This window comes from Sphaerodactylus townsendi, linkage group LG07 (assembly GCF_021028975.2).
Source record: "Sphaerodactylus townsendi isolate TG3544 linkage group LG07, MPM_Stown_v2.3, whole genome shotgun sequence".
Taxonomy (NCBI): Eukaryota; Metazoa; Chordata; class Lepidosauria; order Squamata; family Sphaerodactylidae; genus Sphaerodactylus; species Sphaerodactylus townsendi.
The window spans coordinates 96970542-96989012 of record NC_059431.1 but is presented as its reverse complement, the minus strand read 5'-3'; the positions used below and the strand labels follow the sequence as shown (position 1 = coordinate 96989012).

At 42.2% G+C, this 18471-nt stretch overlaps 1 protein-coding gene across 1 annotated transcript in view; it reads right to left on the bottom strand.

The window, feature by feature from the left end:
* Window positions 1-8620: 8620 nt before the first annotated feature.
* The window catches only part of LOC125437167 (transient receptor potential cation channel subfamily V member 6-like), a 30144-nt gene continuing 20293 nt past the window's right edge, over window positions 8621-18471 (bottom strand). Inside the window, exons 7-10 of the mRNA XM_048504572.1 lie at window positions 17652-17798; window positions 11881-12093; window positions 10210-10296; window positions 8621-8701 (exon numbers count right to left, since the gene is read on the bottom strand). Coding sequence (XP_048360529.1) covers window positions 8621-8701; window positions 10210-10296; window positions 11881-12093; window positions 17652-17798 — 528 coding nt within the window. The remainder of the gene's footprint in view (window positions 8702-10209; window positions 10297-11880; window positions 12094-17651; window positions 17799-18471) is intronic.

Here is an 18471-nt window from a genome sequence, read left to right as displayed (position 1 = left end):
GATGGATCCTGGAGATCTCCTGGAATTATAACTGATCTTCAGAGCTCCTGGAGAAAATGGCTGCTTTGGCAAGTGGTCTTTAAAGCAGTATACCATGCTGAGATCTCTCCCCTCCTCTAATCCTGCCCTTCCTAGACTCCACCCCCAAATCTCTAGGAGTTTCCCAACCTGAAGTTAGCAACCTTCTTTGGGACAGGACCACATAGTGCAGCCTAACCATGAGGGGAACTTTCATATATAATCTTGGTGATGTGGGAGGGGTTCAGTGAGCCACTCTTAACTAGGCAATGGGGCTCATGGGCTTAGATTGCAGAAGGTCCCAGATTCAATTCCCGACACCTCCAGTCAAAAGGGTCAGGTAGGAGGTGATGGGAAAGACTTCTGCCTCGGGCCATTGAGAGCCTCTGTGATTTAGAATAGACCAGCTGCTGGTATAAACCGGGCCTGCGGTCCAAAGGAATGCAACTTTCCATGGCGTGTGCTTGTAACACAACCTTTGGAAAATACTGTCTATTATACTATTATAACCTATATTAGGGATATTTCTATTGGGAAGGAATAATAATTTTTTTTTTACGAATGTATAAATTTAAGTAGACTTAAGATTTCAATTGATTTTATGCCAGTTGGACAGCCCAATCCAAGGGGGGGGAGGGGTAGAGCCAATTGGCTCTTGGATTCAGCAAGGACAGCAAACAGGGACGTGAGCAGGTGCCGCAGTACTCTACAGCGCCCAACCTGGAAGAGCCTGCCCCCTGCAGAGTTTCACCAACCTAAAATGCAGAGGCAGAGCCAACTTTAGTTGGCTTCTACCAGGCTTTCAGCCTGGGAATGCCCCTGGCATAGCCTCAGTAAGTTTGTTTTGAGCCGTGTCAGGGAATCTTGAGAATTGCAGTTTGGCTAGAATAGAGAATTCTCTGCTGATAACCGCTCTGCTGCAAACTATAAATACCAGGATTTCTTGGAGTCAGGAATGCCTGTAAACCAGATTCTGTCATGTAGAAACGATCTGACTTAGATCACATCATTCCATCTCTTTCACTTACAGTTAATAAATAATGTTTAGAGTGAAAGGTAAAGTGAGTCCAGATTTGCTTTAAATTTGGTTTTTGTTTTGTGAATTTGGTGTCATGCCCCTAGGTCTCAGTTATGCCCTTAGGTAGAAAGAGCTTAACTGTTTTTGTATAGTATTCCTTGGGAGGGATCCTGTCCCTTTAAGAAGCCCTCTAAAAGCAAGAGCACTACAGCATCTTTATTAATTAGCAGTCCCTTTGTGCAGTTTGTTTAGTCTCAGGTGCCAGCAGAAGTCTGAAGACAGCAATATACCAGACATATAAGATGTCAGAGACCCTTAGTACTTCAGGCAATTAAGTTCCAACAGATTGCAGGAAAACAGAGTCCCGATAGAGGACACCAGGGAGGATTTGAAAGAGGCACAAGCAGAACAGACTTTCTTAAAAACTATCAAGGAAGAATTGGTGCCTGCATGCTCTTCAAGTGGTTTCAGTCTCCAATTGTTTTCAACAACGCAAGTATTCCTTATTAGTCAGACTTCATGGGAGGAGTTAAAGTCCCACATTCTCAATAAAATTAAGCTTTTTAAAAAACTGTTGCTCATTTGTCTATGGGTCTTACATTCTGTTCTGTCTAAGTGCAAGGCACCTGTTAATTAGTTCGCTTGGGGAACAGAACATTTGGTGTTGTTGGCCCTGTAACATTATGATGTAATTATGGTGCAATTATGTGCCCCACATTTTGGTAATTATGAATAAGACTTGAGATTAAATTAAAACCGCATTCTAGTTTTGTAGAACACACACACACACACACACACTTTGTTTGAATTAACAAACTGAGAGTTAAAACAGTTTTGCTGGGGGATTAAAAAAAATGTACTTGCAATTTTTTTAAAGCGCTTGCTTTACTGCCAAAAAAAATACTGAACTATTTTAGAACCTTCTCTTCATTTTGCCACACAATTAAGTCAGGAAAATCCCAACAGTTTCCCGCTCTTAAGAAGTAATATCACAGCTATGTTGAATATTTTCCCTTATTCAGACTGTATGGTTATCTGCAACAGATAGACTAAATGCAATCTCTTCCTGAATTCGATATTGCATTTTGAACCATGTAGATCTTAAGTGGATTTTTATATGAATTCTTACATATAAAAATAGTGGGCTCTCTGCTTGATGTTTTCTTTATGGGGCCATTTCTTTTATAGTGATTATACAAACCTTTGTGTTATAACTTGCAGAACAGGCTTGCTCTGACTATTTATGTGGAATATGAACTCACAGCTTCATCTCTCTGCCATAAAGATCCTTTGCTTTTGTTGGTAATGAGGCTGTTATGTTTCTTGTACTTGTTATAGAGGTATAACATACTGCCTCCCTCACCCTCTCATTCTACAGCACAGAGATGTAATAAGGAGCTTTGTTTGGGAAAATTAGCTAGTTTGTTGTAGCAACTTGCACAGGAGATCCTTAGAGGGTTTTTTTTTTAAGGGTATGTTTTCGGTGATGGAACTTCCTTGCCCTTTTTGATTTGGCTCCATTTAGGAGTGTCGTCGAATTATTTCAATGAAATCATTTCAGCCACCCCTCAAAGTGGCAACCATCACAGCATGAAGGCTAGAAGAATCCTACATCTAATAATGACTGCATTAAAAAAAAACCCATAATGCTCTGCGTTATTCCTGTATTTTGTATTTAAAATTCTGTTAACTCATTAACCTCAACTCATGTTTGAAGCACCCTCGAGCTTGTCTTCCATTCAGAAAGCCAGTTTATTATATTTTGTGTCACAAAATAATAGCACAATTATTTTATTCAAAATAAATATTTTATTTTCCCTTAGATACTACGAGTGTACATGTTTCATTTTATATAATAAGAAATTGTTTGCTGACCTGGTACGTTAAAGGTTATGCAATGCAAAATCATACATCCTACCATGAAGATTGTTCTCTCTGTATTTTCACCAAGAGTGGCGAGTCAAAGGGTTGGGTACAGTGGTAGTTTCCACTGACAGAGGTATTTCAGCAAAATGAAATTTCCTTCCTGTGCAGGTAGACAGATACTAGGCAAAATCTGCAAGTAGTATATTCTGTTCTGTCATCTATTGAGAAACATTGTGCCATGGAGAGAAACGCATCTTTCCATGACATGCCTCTGAATATGCCAGCCATAGATGTGGGCAAAATATTAGAAGCTAAAACTACCAGACTATGGCCACATAGCCCAGAAAGCCCACAACAGCCAGAAGTTGCTTCTCTCTGCTACTTTTATTTATTTAGCTATTTCTTCTCCCCTTTTTTCTTCTCAATGGCGCATCATTTTTCCTTCCTCCACTTTTATCCTCACAGCAACGACCAACCTGTGGGGCAGGTTAGACAGTGAATGGCCCAAGGTCAGCCACCAAACTTCCATGGCAGAGGGGGGATTGGAATCCAGATCTCCAAGAACTGAGTCTGGCACTCTAATCACCAGACTGATTTTGCCTAGGGCACCCAAACAGTTTTCAGTTTCCAGCTCAACTGAGAACCTATACTGTTGTTGCTGTATGATGTTTCCATCTTCCAAACTGCAAAACATTCTAGATGGGCCCAGTGGTAAGAGCTAAAAATCTGAAAATATTTGACTATGCCAGAACTACAGGCAGGTTTACTCAGAATGAGGCTACTTGTTCAATTAGCATTAATCTAGAAGTTCAGTACATCTCTACACTCCTCTGCCTGAGAAGATAATAATGCAGTCCTAAATAAAGCTAAGCAGGCGTGGCTCTGTCAGTTGCTTGCATGAAGACAAGGTCAGAAACCAGATGGATGCCATTCAGAGATCCCTGGAAGACAAACAGGTTTTAAGTGAACTAACTAAGCAGGCCGCTGGTCCAAACTTTCAGATTGGACTAGAGTTAATAGTCTAGTTTAGACCACATACCAACTGAGTTTTCAAACATGGAACAAACAACCCATAGCTGTGAGTAATTTTCCTTCTCCCTCTTCTATCAACTTGGTAGCCAGCATCACAAGTTTACCTCACCTGTTGCCAACTCCAGGTTTGGAAATGCCTGGAGATTCAAGAGTCGAACCAGTGGAAGGGCAGGGTTTGGGGAAAATGAGGTATCTTCACAGGATATAACGGCATAGAGTTCAGCCTTCTAAGCAACCATTTCTTTGTTACATCTCCCCAGTGCAGTAGTATCCAGAGGCAAGGGCCCCTTCCGCACACGCAAAATAATGCGTTTTCAAACCACTTTCACAACTGTTTGCAAGTGGATTTTGCCATTCCGCACAGCTTCAAAGAGCACTGAAAGCAGTTTGAAAGTGCATTATTTTGCATGTGCGGAATGAGCCGAAGAGACAGTGGTAACTCAGGTTTATTAGTTCAAACATCACACCACAATCCAAACACCACAATTCAGCATTGCTTATTTAATGTTTTGATTCTGTTTTTTTCACGGCCATACAGATACCCAGGATAGTTTAAAATAGGTTTGAGGTGAAATAAATATGTAAAACTGCACCACACACACACCACCTCTGACCCCCGAAAAATAGCACTCAGTTCAAAAACAACCATAAAGACACAAGGAATACAAAAGAAAATCTATTGTTCTGGATACAATACAACCATTACTAATGCTTGTCAGAAAGCAGTTTGCCAATAGCAGAGCCACACTGCTACTAAAACATCTCTGAACAGCTGACTATCTTCAGCACACAGTAAGGGAACAGATGACCTGGGGCCAGGGAGAATTTAGAAGGCATTCCAGGGTGCTACCATCCAAGAGGCCCTCTCTGTTGTAGCCACTCATATTTCAGAAAGCGGGGCCTCATGGAGCAGGAGTTCCAAACTGATTTCAGTGCTCAGGTGGCGCTTTAGGAGAGAAGTCGATACCTGAGACACTGCAGGTGTCAGAATGTTTGGCGATTAAAAATCACAGCCAAAGCTTTGAATAGGGCCTGGAAATTACTGGGCAGTCCAAAGAGATGAAAACAATAACCACGGCCAGCTCCGTCCTGTCCAGGAAGAAACATACCTGGTGATATAACTACACTTGATTTAAAAGCATCCCTGGCTCCAGCCATCACAGGAGAAATGTTCTGAGTCAGTATGATGAAGATTCATGTATTCAACAAACCAGGGCTCATTCCGCACACGCAAAATAATGCACTTTCAAGCTGCTTTCACAACTGTTTTTGCCATTCCGCACAGCTTCAAAGAGCCCTGAAAGCAGCTTGAAAGTGCATTATTCTGCGTGTGCGGAATGAGCCCAGGAGAACTGGCCAAGGTGCATTCTCCATGCCAGATAATGATTAAACTTCAGCTTTCCAAATTTTTATACATATTGGAATCCGTGGGTGGGGAATCAGGGATGCTTGAAAATTTGCCATCTCAACCAATGGCTGCCCTCAGTTGTGAAGGAAAAAAAGTGTTTGAATTTATACCCCACTTTTCTCTACCATTAAGGAGTGTCCAAGTGGCTTACAAACTCCTTCCTTTCCTCTTCCCTCAACAGACACCTTGTGAGGTAGATGAGGCTGAGAGAGTTCTGAAAGAGCTGTGACTGGCTTGAGGTCACCTAGCAGGCTTCATGTGTAGGAATGGGGAACCAAACACGGCTCACCAGGTTAATGTCCACCACTCATGTGGAGGAGTGGGGAATCAAACCCAGTTCTCTAGATTAGAATCCATGACTCTTAGCCACTACACCTTGCTGGCTCTCCTGAATAGGAGATTTACTCTCTTCCACAGACTTGGTGTCAACAGTGGCCTCTCTGTGGCCAGCCAGGTGGACTAAAAGGAGAGTTAACTGTCCAGACATGCAAGACAAGAAGAGGTGAAACTAGATCACAGAAGCTACTATGCAGACTCAGGGTGGTTCAGCAACTGCCTGAGGCCAACTGGAGAATCAAGGAGATCCAAAGTTGAGCTCATGGGCAGTCAAAATCACCAAACATGATATGCTCACTCTGCCTGTTACAAAGAACCTGGGATCTATCTGACAAAGGTCTCTTAAACAGCCTGTTTTAAGCCTGATTTAGATTGAGTCATTCTATCTTATTTTCCCCCCAGAAATTTCCCAGTTTGTTATGTCAAGAGCTCAGCATATATCAAAATTACACATTCATTAATGATGGGTAGAAAAAGAGGAGAGGGGATTTCTTTGTGTGTGTGCCATTAAGTCAATTCCAACTTGTAAATTGATCACCTCCAAAATGTCCTATCACAACGGCCTTGCTCAGGTCTTGCAAATTGATGTCTGTGGCTTCCTTTATTGGAGCTCCCTCTTTTCCTGCTTCCTTCATTATTATCCTTTCCAGTGACTCTTGTCTTCTCATAATGTGACCAAATACGATAGATACAAAGATAGATACAAAGATAGAGCAGCAGTGGCGTAGTGTCTAAGAGCAGTGGCTAAAAGCAGGTGCACTCTGATCTGGAGGAACAGGGTTTGATTCCCAGCTCTGCCGCTTGAGTTGTGGAGGCCTGGGGAATTCAGATTAGCCTGTACACTCCCACACACGGCAGCTGGGTGACCTTGGGCTAGTCACAGCTTTTCAGAGCTCTCTCAGCCCAACCCATCTCACAGGGTATTTGTTGTGAGGGGGGAAAGGGCAAGGAGATTGCAAGCCCCTTTGAGTCTCCTGCAGGAGAGAAAGGGGGGATATAAATCCAAACTCCTCCTCCTCCTCCTCCTCCTCCTCTTTTTCTTCTTCTTCTTCTTCTTCTTCTTCTTCTTCTTCTTCTTCTTCTTCTTCTTCTCTCTCTCTCTCTCTCTCTGTATATAAAGAAGACAGAGAAAGAAAATATACAGTTGTTTGTAATTTCTAATCTAATAAGAGGAGTATTTATTAGTGAACTCCATTAAGGATAGAAAAGTGGAGAGATAGGTCCTCCATTCTAATCTATCTGGCTGATTGGGAAAGATGCAGTGAGCATCCCATCTGCACTCATAGCAGATATGATCAAATCAGACCAATCTTTCTCCAGAAGTTTTTGTCTTAGAAGGTTGTATGATTAAAAGATAGAGGGAATCTAATGATACTCCGAGCGATTCCATCTTGCTTTCAACTACAGAGAACCATGGGTTGGCCTAGGTCTCAGAAGTAAATATACCGATGAGTGTTCTTTGGGTACAAATGCAGGCGGAGCCAAAATTTAAACCTTCTCAGCCACATCTTATAAGCAAATAAGGTCTGCCCTAATTCTAGGCAAAGGAGCGCAGTAAGGTAGTCGCATGATTTTATGGAAAAAAATTAGATTGGACTGAGTTCAATGCTTTGTCAGCTGTTTGTAGCCCAATAGGCATCCCATGAAGCAACTTCGCTTCAGTCTTAGCATTAAAAATTTTAAGCGCTGCTGGTACAAAAGAATTGCCTTTAGCATAGAAAAAATGAGCTATAGCAAGGAGGGTGTTAGAAGCAGCTTTCTTGCAAGGTAGCCATGACAGGTTGTTGGAGAAGAGGAAACCTAGGCCGTTTCCGCACGGGCAATGAATGGTGACCTGGAGACGGTAAAAACGCCGTCTCCAGGCCGCCATTCGCACGGGGGGCGCAGCTGCAACGCAGCCGCGCCGCCCTCGCGCCGCCCTCCCGGCCTGAAGCCGGCGTTTCCCCAGAGTGCTTCCCAGCGCTCTTTTTGGGGAAACGCCGCAGTGAAGCCGCTGCCGAGCGAACGGCAGCGGCTTCACGCCGCCTCCCCCACCCGGCACTCACCTTGTCCCCGGGCCTCCGGCGCGTCGCCGAGGCCTGGGGACACGCCCCCCTCCAGAACTCAGTTCTCCAGGCCCAATCCGGATTGGGACTGCTAGCACTCAGGTGAGGGCTTCATCCCTTCCTCCCTGGTTCTGATTTCCTGAACTGGTCCTAGGGGGCTCTGGGGAATCTTCCATGTACTGATTGGCTATACAAGGGTAGGGATCCTGCAGCTCTCAGATGTTCAGGAACTACAATTCCCTATCCAAGCCCCTACCAGCATGGCCTAATTGGCTATGCTGACAGAGGCTTGATGCTGTAATCAGACCCTAGACTGTCAGAGCCGCGAGGTTCTACCCCTGGGCTATACATAAATTTCCCAATGAAGCAAACTGCAGCATCGCAGGGGCATCTTAGGTCAGGAAATGGTGCAGGGAGTGGAAGGTTTAAATCCACTCTCTGTATGTGCTACATCTTAACCCAAATCTGCTCCACATGAATCAGGAATCTGGTCCATATGCACCAGGAATTAAATTTTGAGCATGGAGCTCCTATATCATGTATGCTGAGGAACATAAGGACTCTGTAATGTGTGAATCAACCCTCAAAGAGAAAGAAACTGGGTATAGTAATTTCCCTTTTCTGACAAAAGCCAAACGGTACCACACAGATAGTCACATTTAAAACATGTTTGGATCATTTCAAATAAACTATTTCTTCACATTTGTTGACCCTCCGCTCCCCCACTTTTCTTCTTTCTACGGGTCTTTATGAAGCTTTTTGGTGTTTCCTTGAAATTCCTCAAATAATTTGCTCATGCTGCCTCTCCGCCACCCCCCACCCCCCCTCAATTTGCTCTTCAACAAGACTTGCAAAGAAGCAGCTCAAGAAGAAGGTTCTGAGAATCCAGAGACAGACTTACATGATGATGTGGAAAGGTCCACCCAGGATGGTTTGTCCAAAATACTTTGTGACTCCAACTCTTAGAACATCTGGAATCTAGGAGGAAAGCATAATTCAGGATGCATGACATGAAAAGGTTCTTATGTCACTGTAAAGCTGCCAAATTCCCTGCAAGCTCATCTGGAGGACTGTCTGGCTAGAACGGTATTTTGTGCTCGTTAGAGAAATAATATTATTGCAGAATCGCAATACTGATTGATTTCATAGCATGTGGCCAAACAAACAATGCAATTTTAGATAACTACCCTGTTTCCCCTAATATAAGACATCCCTGAAAAATAAGACATAGTAGAGGTTTTGCTGAAGTGCCAAATATAAGGCATCCCCCGAAAGTAAGACATAGCAAAGTTTTTGTTTGGAAGCATGCCCGACGAACAGAACACAGGAAAAATAAGACATCCCCTGAAAATAAGACATGGCACATCTTTGGGAGCAAAAATTAATATAAGACACTGTCTTATATTCGGGGAAACACGGTATGTTTGTGGGACCCCTGGAATATGATAGGGATGGAGTCCGAGGGAAGACTGTCTGCTAGCACAAGTTTTGAAACATATTTTTAAGTACCTACGAGAGGCTAAGATTATAACTGTGAGCAGGATACACTTTACATATATGAAAGGTGATATAAGCAGTGATCTGGGAAGATTTGGGTTCAAATTTCCCCTCATCCATAAGCTCATTAGGGGGCCTTCAGAAATGCATCCTAACCCCGCTGTAAGATCCTCAACTGCCATATGAGGAGGTGGATACTGCTCTTCCTTACAGGGTTGTTGTAAGAATAACTGAAAGTACTACACGAGAGTTGCATATCACTAACAGAAGGCAAAGCAGAACAAGGCAGGAACATATTTTAATAATTAAAAAATGATAGTAACTTAGCATCTATTACATGCCCTCCATCCTATGATCCCTAACTGATGACTGTTTCAGTGGGCAGTTATATTGGTTTACATTAGAACATCTAGATCCAACGTCAGTAGCACCTTAAGGATTTGGGGGAGGTATAAACTTTCCACAGTTCAAGCTACATTGATGATGGCTTTTATCCTGTAGTTCCCCTCAGCCCAGTCTGAGGTGTTCCCCTAGCACCAGAGGATCTGGAAATCATCTCTCACAGGAAAACTCATAGGAAGCGCCTTTAAGATCTGAGCCTCTTCTGTTGAAGCCACTTAACTGGACTACAGGAAGGCTTCAAACCTGCCTGAACAGTGGCAGGGTACAAGCAGTTGGCTATATCCCGTCATGATGGGTCTGCCTACCTGACACAGCCAATTTCTAAACCTGTTTCAGCTTCTAGCCAGAATGTTCCTAGCCTGAAATTTTAGGAGAGGGATCTCTAAAACAAAATTCTCCTCAAAACAATTCCCATGTACTTCTGGAGGAAGGCCTGGCAGTGAAGCTAACCGTGGACTCTAATGTTGTTGTTTTTTTAGAAAAGCATGTTTGTTCAACACTGTCTGAAATGGCAGATGGAGCTTCCAGAGTGTCATCAACTTAAATGAAAGAAGATTTGTCTGTTCGGTTTTATTGACACTCCTTACCTCAAGCAGCAAAATGGCCAGGGCTCCTATCACAGTGATCAGCTCCCCCACAAGCCTGAGATAATCATCACATGTCACATACGATTCCTAAAAATAGGAAAAACAATCACTCATTGGTGAGCAAACAGATGGACAGAGGAAGGGGGTGGGGGAATAGACCTGGGAAAGCTGGCACAAGACTTCCTAGAGATCTCAAGATCTTTTGACATAGTCACCTGGGGTTCCAGGGCAGTCAAGGGAAAGACAGCCATGCAAATATTTTAAACAAATTAATTAAAATACCTCAAATTAGTTCACACAAACAGCAGATAAAGTGAACTGTAGATAAGACCATGGAGTTCCAGCATTTCCAAGAGCCATCATTTGTCCTTTCTGGTCATTGTGGGAATTGCCAGGAACTCTATAGGAAGAACTTCCTGCACGTAGATGCAATCTTACTTCTTCTTTTTTTTACTTTTTCTTCCTGGTTGTTGCCCATTCCCCCTTCAATTCTCCCACTAGTTGTCACACTGCCCCCGGCTCTGATCAAGAAATCCAACAGATGCAGCTTCTTATCTAATAAAACGCAAACAAATTCTCCAATGTTTATAGCATAATATTTTGAAATAGAGCAACAGAAATAGAAGCTGATCTTTGGCTATAAAACAACTAATACCACAGTACAGATTCTATATGCAACCCCCCAAAAATCTTAGAGGTTCTTATGAATGACTTTCAGTCAATAATCAGAAATGTATTTTATATTATGCTTTTTATCGATTGTTATTAACATTATATGCCATAGAAAAAGAGCAAGAAGCCTGTGAAGGTTTATTCCAAGGCAAATAATTATCCAGACTACTGGAAAACATCTCTTAAATGTACTGCAGGCATCTTCACTGTGGCAGCAATCCTGCTCATTATCTTCTAGAGCAGGGGTCTGCAACCTGTGGCTCTCCAGATGTCCATGGACTGCAAATCCCATCAGCCCCTGCCAGAATGGCCAATTGTAGTCCATGGACATCTGGAGAGCCACAGGTTGCAGACCCCTGCTCTAGAAGATAATGAGCAGGATTGCTGCCACAGTGAAGATGCCTGCAGTACATTTAAGAGATGTTTTCCAGATGTTTTCCCTGTTCCAGAGCACCGCTTACACTTTGAAGTACAGCATTTTTGATCACTCACTGAAAGTAATTCGTAAGAACTTCTAGGTTATTTTTTGGGTTGCACATAGAATCTGTATTGTAATATTAATTGTTTTATAGACAAAGATCAGCTTCTATTTCTGTTGCTCTATTTTAAAATATGCTGTTAACACTGGAGAATTTGTGTTTTATTAGCTAAGGTGATGCATCTGTTGGATTTCTTGTTAAGAACTATTACACTGTCCTTCTTTTTTTGCAAATAGACTGTGCCTGGCAGCACTGTCAGATGGACAGTCTTATCACTGAATGCTTCTCTATTTTTGGGGGGTGGGGGGTGGGAGGAATTCCCTGTACATAGAAAACTTAGGCATCAAGGCCAAGGAAAGAATTTTTCTCCCTGTGCAAGGAGCTGATCAAGCGAAGATGCACGTGATCCTCGACTGCAGCTTGAAGAGGGCTCTACCACTTCATTCCCTGCTCAATCTGCGGCACTTGTATGTTCACCAAGAGACCTCTTACTGCAGGTGAAGCCTGTAACTCAACACACCTCTAGTGTTTTCTGGACCAAGATGGTGCTGTCCCGATCATCTGTTTGGTTGTCTGGGCGCTCTTTCAGAGGTCTGTAAGAGCAGCACATGGTAAAGCAGATCATGTAGAGGATGTAAAATAAACCCAGGAAACAGAAGTACGGGCGGCCATAGGTATTCCATTTCAGGCTCACGAGCTCCTTCACCGGGGTCATGTCTAAGATTTGACGGGCCTGCAACAGAGAGACGGACAGAGTTAACCTATTCAGAACTGAGACCAAGAAATGCCATATTTTTGCCAGATGTTCTCCATGGCTTTTCAAGGGAGGGTAAAATGAACATATATAAATCAAAGTAGATGCCCACAAGGCTGAAATTCTTAGGAGGGAAAGCATTCAGATCTTTAAAAATATGTGCTTTCAAAAGCATGCATTCAAGGAGTCATAAATCTCCCATAAACACGTGCTTGCAAGTGCAACCCAAAGGCAGTCCACAGGGCACATTTAGGGTGCACACCAGCATTTCTGCCTTACTGTTCCTTGAATTTGAAACTGCCTGCCAGAATTTTCACACAGTACCCCTCTACCTGTGCCATGAAACCAATAGTACAACCAGCTGAAATGATGCTTAAGTGCATAACCTGTTCTCCATATGTCCTCTTTGCTTTGCAATTTTTGTGCAGAACTTTCTGCCAAATGCTCCTTCAATATGGCCTCAGCAGGATTCAGAGATGTGGAACATTTTCTTTCCACCCAGTTCTGTACCTATTGTTCTAGTGCATGACTAAACCGGTCCCATGTAGCCCAAAAACCCTCTTCAGAATTAAGGCTGGATAACTTGTAGTCTCCGCTTTAACACACAGCGAAGAAATACCCAGAAGATCAACAATCTCTCTTGATTTTTTCCCTTTCCCAGTGTCTGCAAGAACTGTGTTTAAAGTATCTTATTATTTCTTCCAGACACTACTTTGGTTGAAACACTTTCTGCTGAGATGAGCAGGAACCTGCCTACAGAGGAATCCGTACATAGTTTACCACTCTGATCCAGCCCCCATCTAATACAAAGGCATGCCCAGAACTGTGATTCGTACTTATTCTCAGAGAGTATCTCACTTTAATTCAGAAAAGGTATGTCACCACTTGTCAGAAGTTTGGAAAGGCTGGAACTAGCTGTTCTTTTCAAAAGGTTTGAACTGTGATTGCTAACTGAATCCTAACAGAGAACAGGTAGTTAACAAAGGGAAAGATTTATTTCTCTACGGCTCATTCCAATTGCAATCATTATGAATGAACTTGTTTTCCTTTTTTATTATTGCAAAACAAATTCATTTATGACGACTGCTACTCATTATAAATATGCTGTGCGGAATCCATTTAAGATTTTTCTCTCCCTAGCACAGTTGGTGACAGAATTAAATTTCTGGGGTAAATCTGGGGCGGGGTCACATATTCTAGTTCTCATATTATTACTGGAGCTGCTATTGGATAATTTTGACACACTGCTGTCAAAGATCAATTATTGTAGATCATTACCTAGTTTATCTTATTCTTGGCCACTGTTTAACTACAGGAAACTAGGACAGAATAATAAACTTGAACCATTTGGTTTGATTTAGGCATCCTGCCAAACCAGAATGAAGAAGATTAGTGTTCTGGTTTGACTTGATGTCTAAATCAACAAACCTTAATTTGCAATTGACCTTCTAATAGTTTGAAGTGGATTCACATATCATCAGCTCTGCCAACTATAATCTGAAATGCCCAAATTGAAAACCGACTAGAGTTATAGCCATCATACAATTACTGAATCGTGGAGATGAAAAGAAACTTGGGAAGCTGACAGGGTGGAAAATGAAAGTAAACAAGCAAATCTAAGCCACACTGTCTACATTTGGAAACTCCAACCGTGGTTTGAAATATAATGCCAATAAAGCACCAACAGTGATAGTACAAACTATACTTTGGTGCAATCTCTGAATTAAACTAAAATGAATTTACTGTGAACATTCCAGTCATACTGTGAACATTCTCATAGTCCTAAATTGGGACCAGAAAATAAATTTTACCACTTTAATCTGTCATTCCTTAAATCCCACTGAAATAATTAACTACAGGACACCAAGACTGCAGCAAACAGTGGGGTTTCTCCCTCTACCCTTGAATAGAATCACAGCCATGCTATCTTAAGTTCCTCAACATTAATATCCATTGAACATCAGTGGTCAACCAGAGGCCAAAATGGTCCACAGGCCAAGGGCCCCCATTAGTGTCATCATCCCATCATGCAATTGACATTTAGAGATATAGTGACTATAAGAATAGAGATCCCATTTAGATATTGTGGCTGTTAGCCATAGGTAGTCCTATCATCCAAGAAATTATCAGTTTCTCTGTTCAGAATCTGAATTTCTGGTATAATCTGCTCTGTGGCAGTTTAGCACATAGTGTTAATTATTGCCTAGCGTGAAACAGTATTGTCTTTCATCTGTTCTGAACATACTGCCAGCAGATTTCATTATTCTTTACATCAGGGATCCCTGATCTTGTTCAGCCTGTGGTCACTTTTAGAACTTTAGGAAAGGGTTGTAGGTACCACACAAAATGGCTGCCACAGAACAGGCACAAATGGTTGCTATTGGGAGGTTGTCTCAAAATGCTTGGAGGTTCCAAGCTATGTTCCTATGATGGAGGCAGCTGTTTCAAAATGAATGATTCTCAGAGGCAGAGACATATCTGTGGTGGGTCAGCTAGGGCATACTCTAGGCGCCACTTGAAGAGTGGCATCCTCAGCCACCCCTTCTCAGGAGCGCTGATCACCTGGGTTTTTTTTAAAAAAATGGAGGAAGTAGCCCCCAGGAAGCATGAACAGCAGCACCGATTGCAGCTGAACTATAGACTTCCAATGAAGAGATATCGGGGGGTGAGGACAAGGGAAGCCCTGAATCTGAATGTATACGCATGCACCTAGAGACTCAAAGGTGATGCCTCCTGGATTCTTCTGAAGCCCCTTTTGCTTCAATGAGGCAGAGGAACGTTCAGATTGGTTCTCTGCTTTGAGGAAGAAGAAACTGGGTTCCAGGAAATAAGGGGAACCATGCTAGAAATCAGTACTTTTAGGTCTTTTCAAATCTAGGACTTGCTTTCAAATTCTTGCTTTCAAACACAAATTCTGCATTGAAAAGTGTTTTAATTTCTTTCTCTTCCTGTACCCTTTAATTTTTGTTTACTCTTTCAACTGTTCTCTTTTTCATTGCCTACGTTTCTAAAAATTTTAATTTGGTACTGGAAAATATAATAGACTCTAAAGCAAAAGGTTTAAAAAAGAGAGACAGATACATTTGACAATGACTACAATTTGCCTACCCCTCTCCCCACAAAGGAAAAGAAGATGGAGTGTGCAACCCAGCAGTAGTATTTGGATGGAGCCATTTCTTGTGGAAATGTGCCTCCAACCATGACCAGTGGGGGAAAAAAGCAGCTATAAATTCAAAAGCAGAGCTGGACGCATTTCTAATGTTTATGATGGTTCAAAGAGGTTGAGAGAAATAGGCTACGATGTCAGGCATCATATGTTAAAACCATAAATGCAAACAACGCCTACTGAAAAGCCATCTACGGAGTGGAGGGCAGTATTTCAGGTGCAGAATTTCCCATGTAATAAAGAAGTGATGGAGTTTAAGGTGATGGCTGTCAAGGAACATAAGCAAAAGATAGCGGAGTCAACAAGGGTGTTGACTAGCAACCTGTTTGTCTTGCCAGGAGATTGAAAGATATTGTGCCATTCATGACGTGAAGGTGAAAGAGTTCGGTCTCTTTACAAGGGATGAGAAGATCACTACCTCGTAATTTAACCATGAAAATTATATGGCTCCTTGCAGACAGAAAAAAGTACAATTTGCAAAGACTATTCTGACGGAGACTTTGCAAGGACTTTGAAAAACTGCTTCCAATTTTATTATTCCCCAGAAACAATTTTACATAATTCAGTAGTCAGAAATTTAGAATCACTGGATATTCTTCCTGGGTTTGCAATCTTGCAATACTATTTCCAAACATTAGAGGCCAAATTTAAGATCTGAAGGCAGGGACTGAAGCTGGGACCTGCTGCGGGGAACTTCCTTCATCATAAAGTATTTTATTGATTCATTTCAGTTACAAGGCCTATTCAATAACTGTTGGCTATGCAAGCAAAACAGAATTTCTACATTCCAAGGACCTATCTCTCTAGGTATTGGATTTGGCTTTTGGGAACTTTGCCAAGCAGTGCACTGCAAAGTAAATATAGTGCCCTGCCCTTCCCAATTAGTATTGCAAGCCAGAGAGTGAATATGACCAGTTTGCCACAGGGTGAGGGCTGCCATGTGGAGGTTTCTCCTATAATGACCAAACGTTTTTTTGTGCAGCACTTGGAGTCTGGAATGACTTGAATCTCAAAGACCTGAACCTTAAAGTGACCTGATGCCTTTCAGAAGGATGCTTTTCATTTGAAGGAAGTTTTGGACTTTGCTATGGTGACCTGCCCAGAAAAAGATGGTCCAGGATAGCTTGATCTTGTCCGATGTCAGAAGTGAAGCCAGATCAGCCTTGTTAGCACTTGGGTGGGAAATCACCAAAGAAGTCCGGAGTCGCTATGCAGAAGTGGGCAATGGCAAACCACCTCAGCTCGTCTCTTGCCTTGGAAACTCTATGTGGTCACCAGAAGTTGAAAAGACCCATCATATCACAACCAACACGGCTACTGTTGGAGCAGCAGTGGCGTAGGAGGTTAAGAGCTCATGTATCTAATCTGGAGGAACCGGGTTTGATTCCCAGCTGTGCCGCTTGAGCTGAGGAGGCTTATCTGGGGAATTCAGATTAGCCTGTACACTCCCATACACGCCAGCTGGGTGACCTTGGGCTAGTCACAGCTTCTCAGAGCTCTCTCAGCCCCACCTACCTACACAGGGTGTTTGTTGTGAGGGGGGAAGGGCAAGGAGATTGTAAGCCCCTTTGAGTCTCCTACAGGAGAGAAAGGGGGGATATAAATCCAAACTCTTCTTTTTCTTCTTCTACTGTGTCTCAGGAAATATGCTAAAAGGCCAAAATACACTTGGGCACACATGCCATTTTATTTTGTTTTGAACAAAGAATTGTGAGTGCATGCCAAGAACAGTGATTTGGCTTTTCTAAAACTACGTTTACATTCTGGAAAAAAAAATCTCTAACACAAATTGACTAAACTTTTCAACGCTCAAAAGTCAGAAATATGATATTTTCACGGAGAAAAACAGAAAAGGTAAAAATCTGCTTAGATGAATTGGCTGTACCACCATCTGAAGCATTAGAAGAATTGTTTTTTTCTCCACTATCCTTAAGGAGTCTCAAAGCGACTTATGATCACAGCCCCTCCCTCTCCCCACAACAGACACCCTGTGAGACAGGTGGGGCTGAGAGAGTTCTGAGAGAACTGTGACTGGCCCAAGGTCACTCAGCAGGCTTCCTGTGGAGGAGTGGGGAATTGAGCCTGGTTCTCCAGATTACAGTCCACAGCTCATAAGCATTACACTATGAATTAGCAACCTTCTATTTAGCTCTTTACATTCTTTCACTGTATTCCATAAGACTAAAATCTTCATGATGCACATTTCATTATGGAATCTCGCCACCTTTTTGCTTCTTCCTGCTGGCCAAGAAACCCGAAAACCTTATGTATCACATCCACAACTAAGAACAACGGTCAGATTCATCTTTCAATAGTACCAACAGTCATTTTTCCATACAGACCAGAAAGAACGATCAGAATTCCACAGTACCTCTCTTCTCTTCGTTGATACAACAAGCTCTAGAAAAGGCTGGTCTTCACCCCAGGAATCAATTTCTGTGAGATCATAGAGAATGGTGGTAACGGGCCCAAAAGACCATAAGGTGTGCTTCCGCTTCTGCAAAAGGTGTTGGAACATCTGAAGAAGAAAAAGAGGAGAAACTGGTCATATCAAACTCTCCACAAGATTCCGTTCCAGAATTTACTAGCATAATTTACCAGTTGGTTCTATGTCAGAACCTTGGTGAAAATTTCAAAACTCCAAAATGTTTCCAAAGGCTGACTCATGCCGGAAGTGGGGAACTGGGTACAAGAAGTCATTCCAAACTTCTTTTCATACATGTTGACAAAACTGGGCATGGAAAAACCAAAATACTAAGGCTCCCATTCATCACTAATACATAAAAATCTGTACCAGGTGGATTACAAATGTTTCAAGGAGTCTGTGCACCGCTCAAATGTACTAGTTTTGAAAAGTCTATACCTCCATTCTGACTCCGCACAAGAGGTCCCACTTGCTTCCAGAGCCAACAATGCAGGTTTGCTTTTTCAAAGAAAAAACATTCCCAAAGGAAAATGTCAAACCTATAATATAGAACTTTAATTACAGAAACACAACTCCTCTGCCTGCATATGTGCCCTCTCCAAACAATGTTTGCCTCTGTATTTGCATTCTCTTTTTCACCTGAATGGGAGCAGAATAATATCTGCTGACTTCATTTCATTATTTAATGAAGGTTACTATATTGTTCAAAGCAATGGGCTGTTTTTAAAATACATATTTTTAAAAAGGATATTGTACAACTATAAAA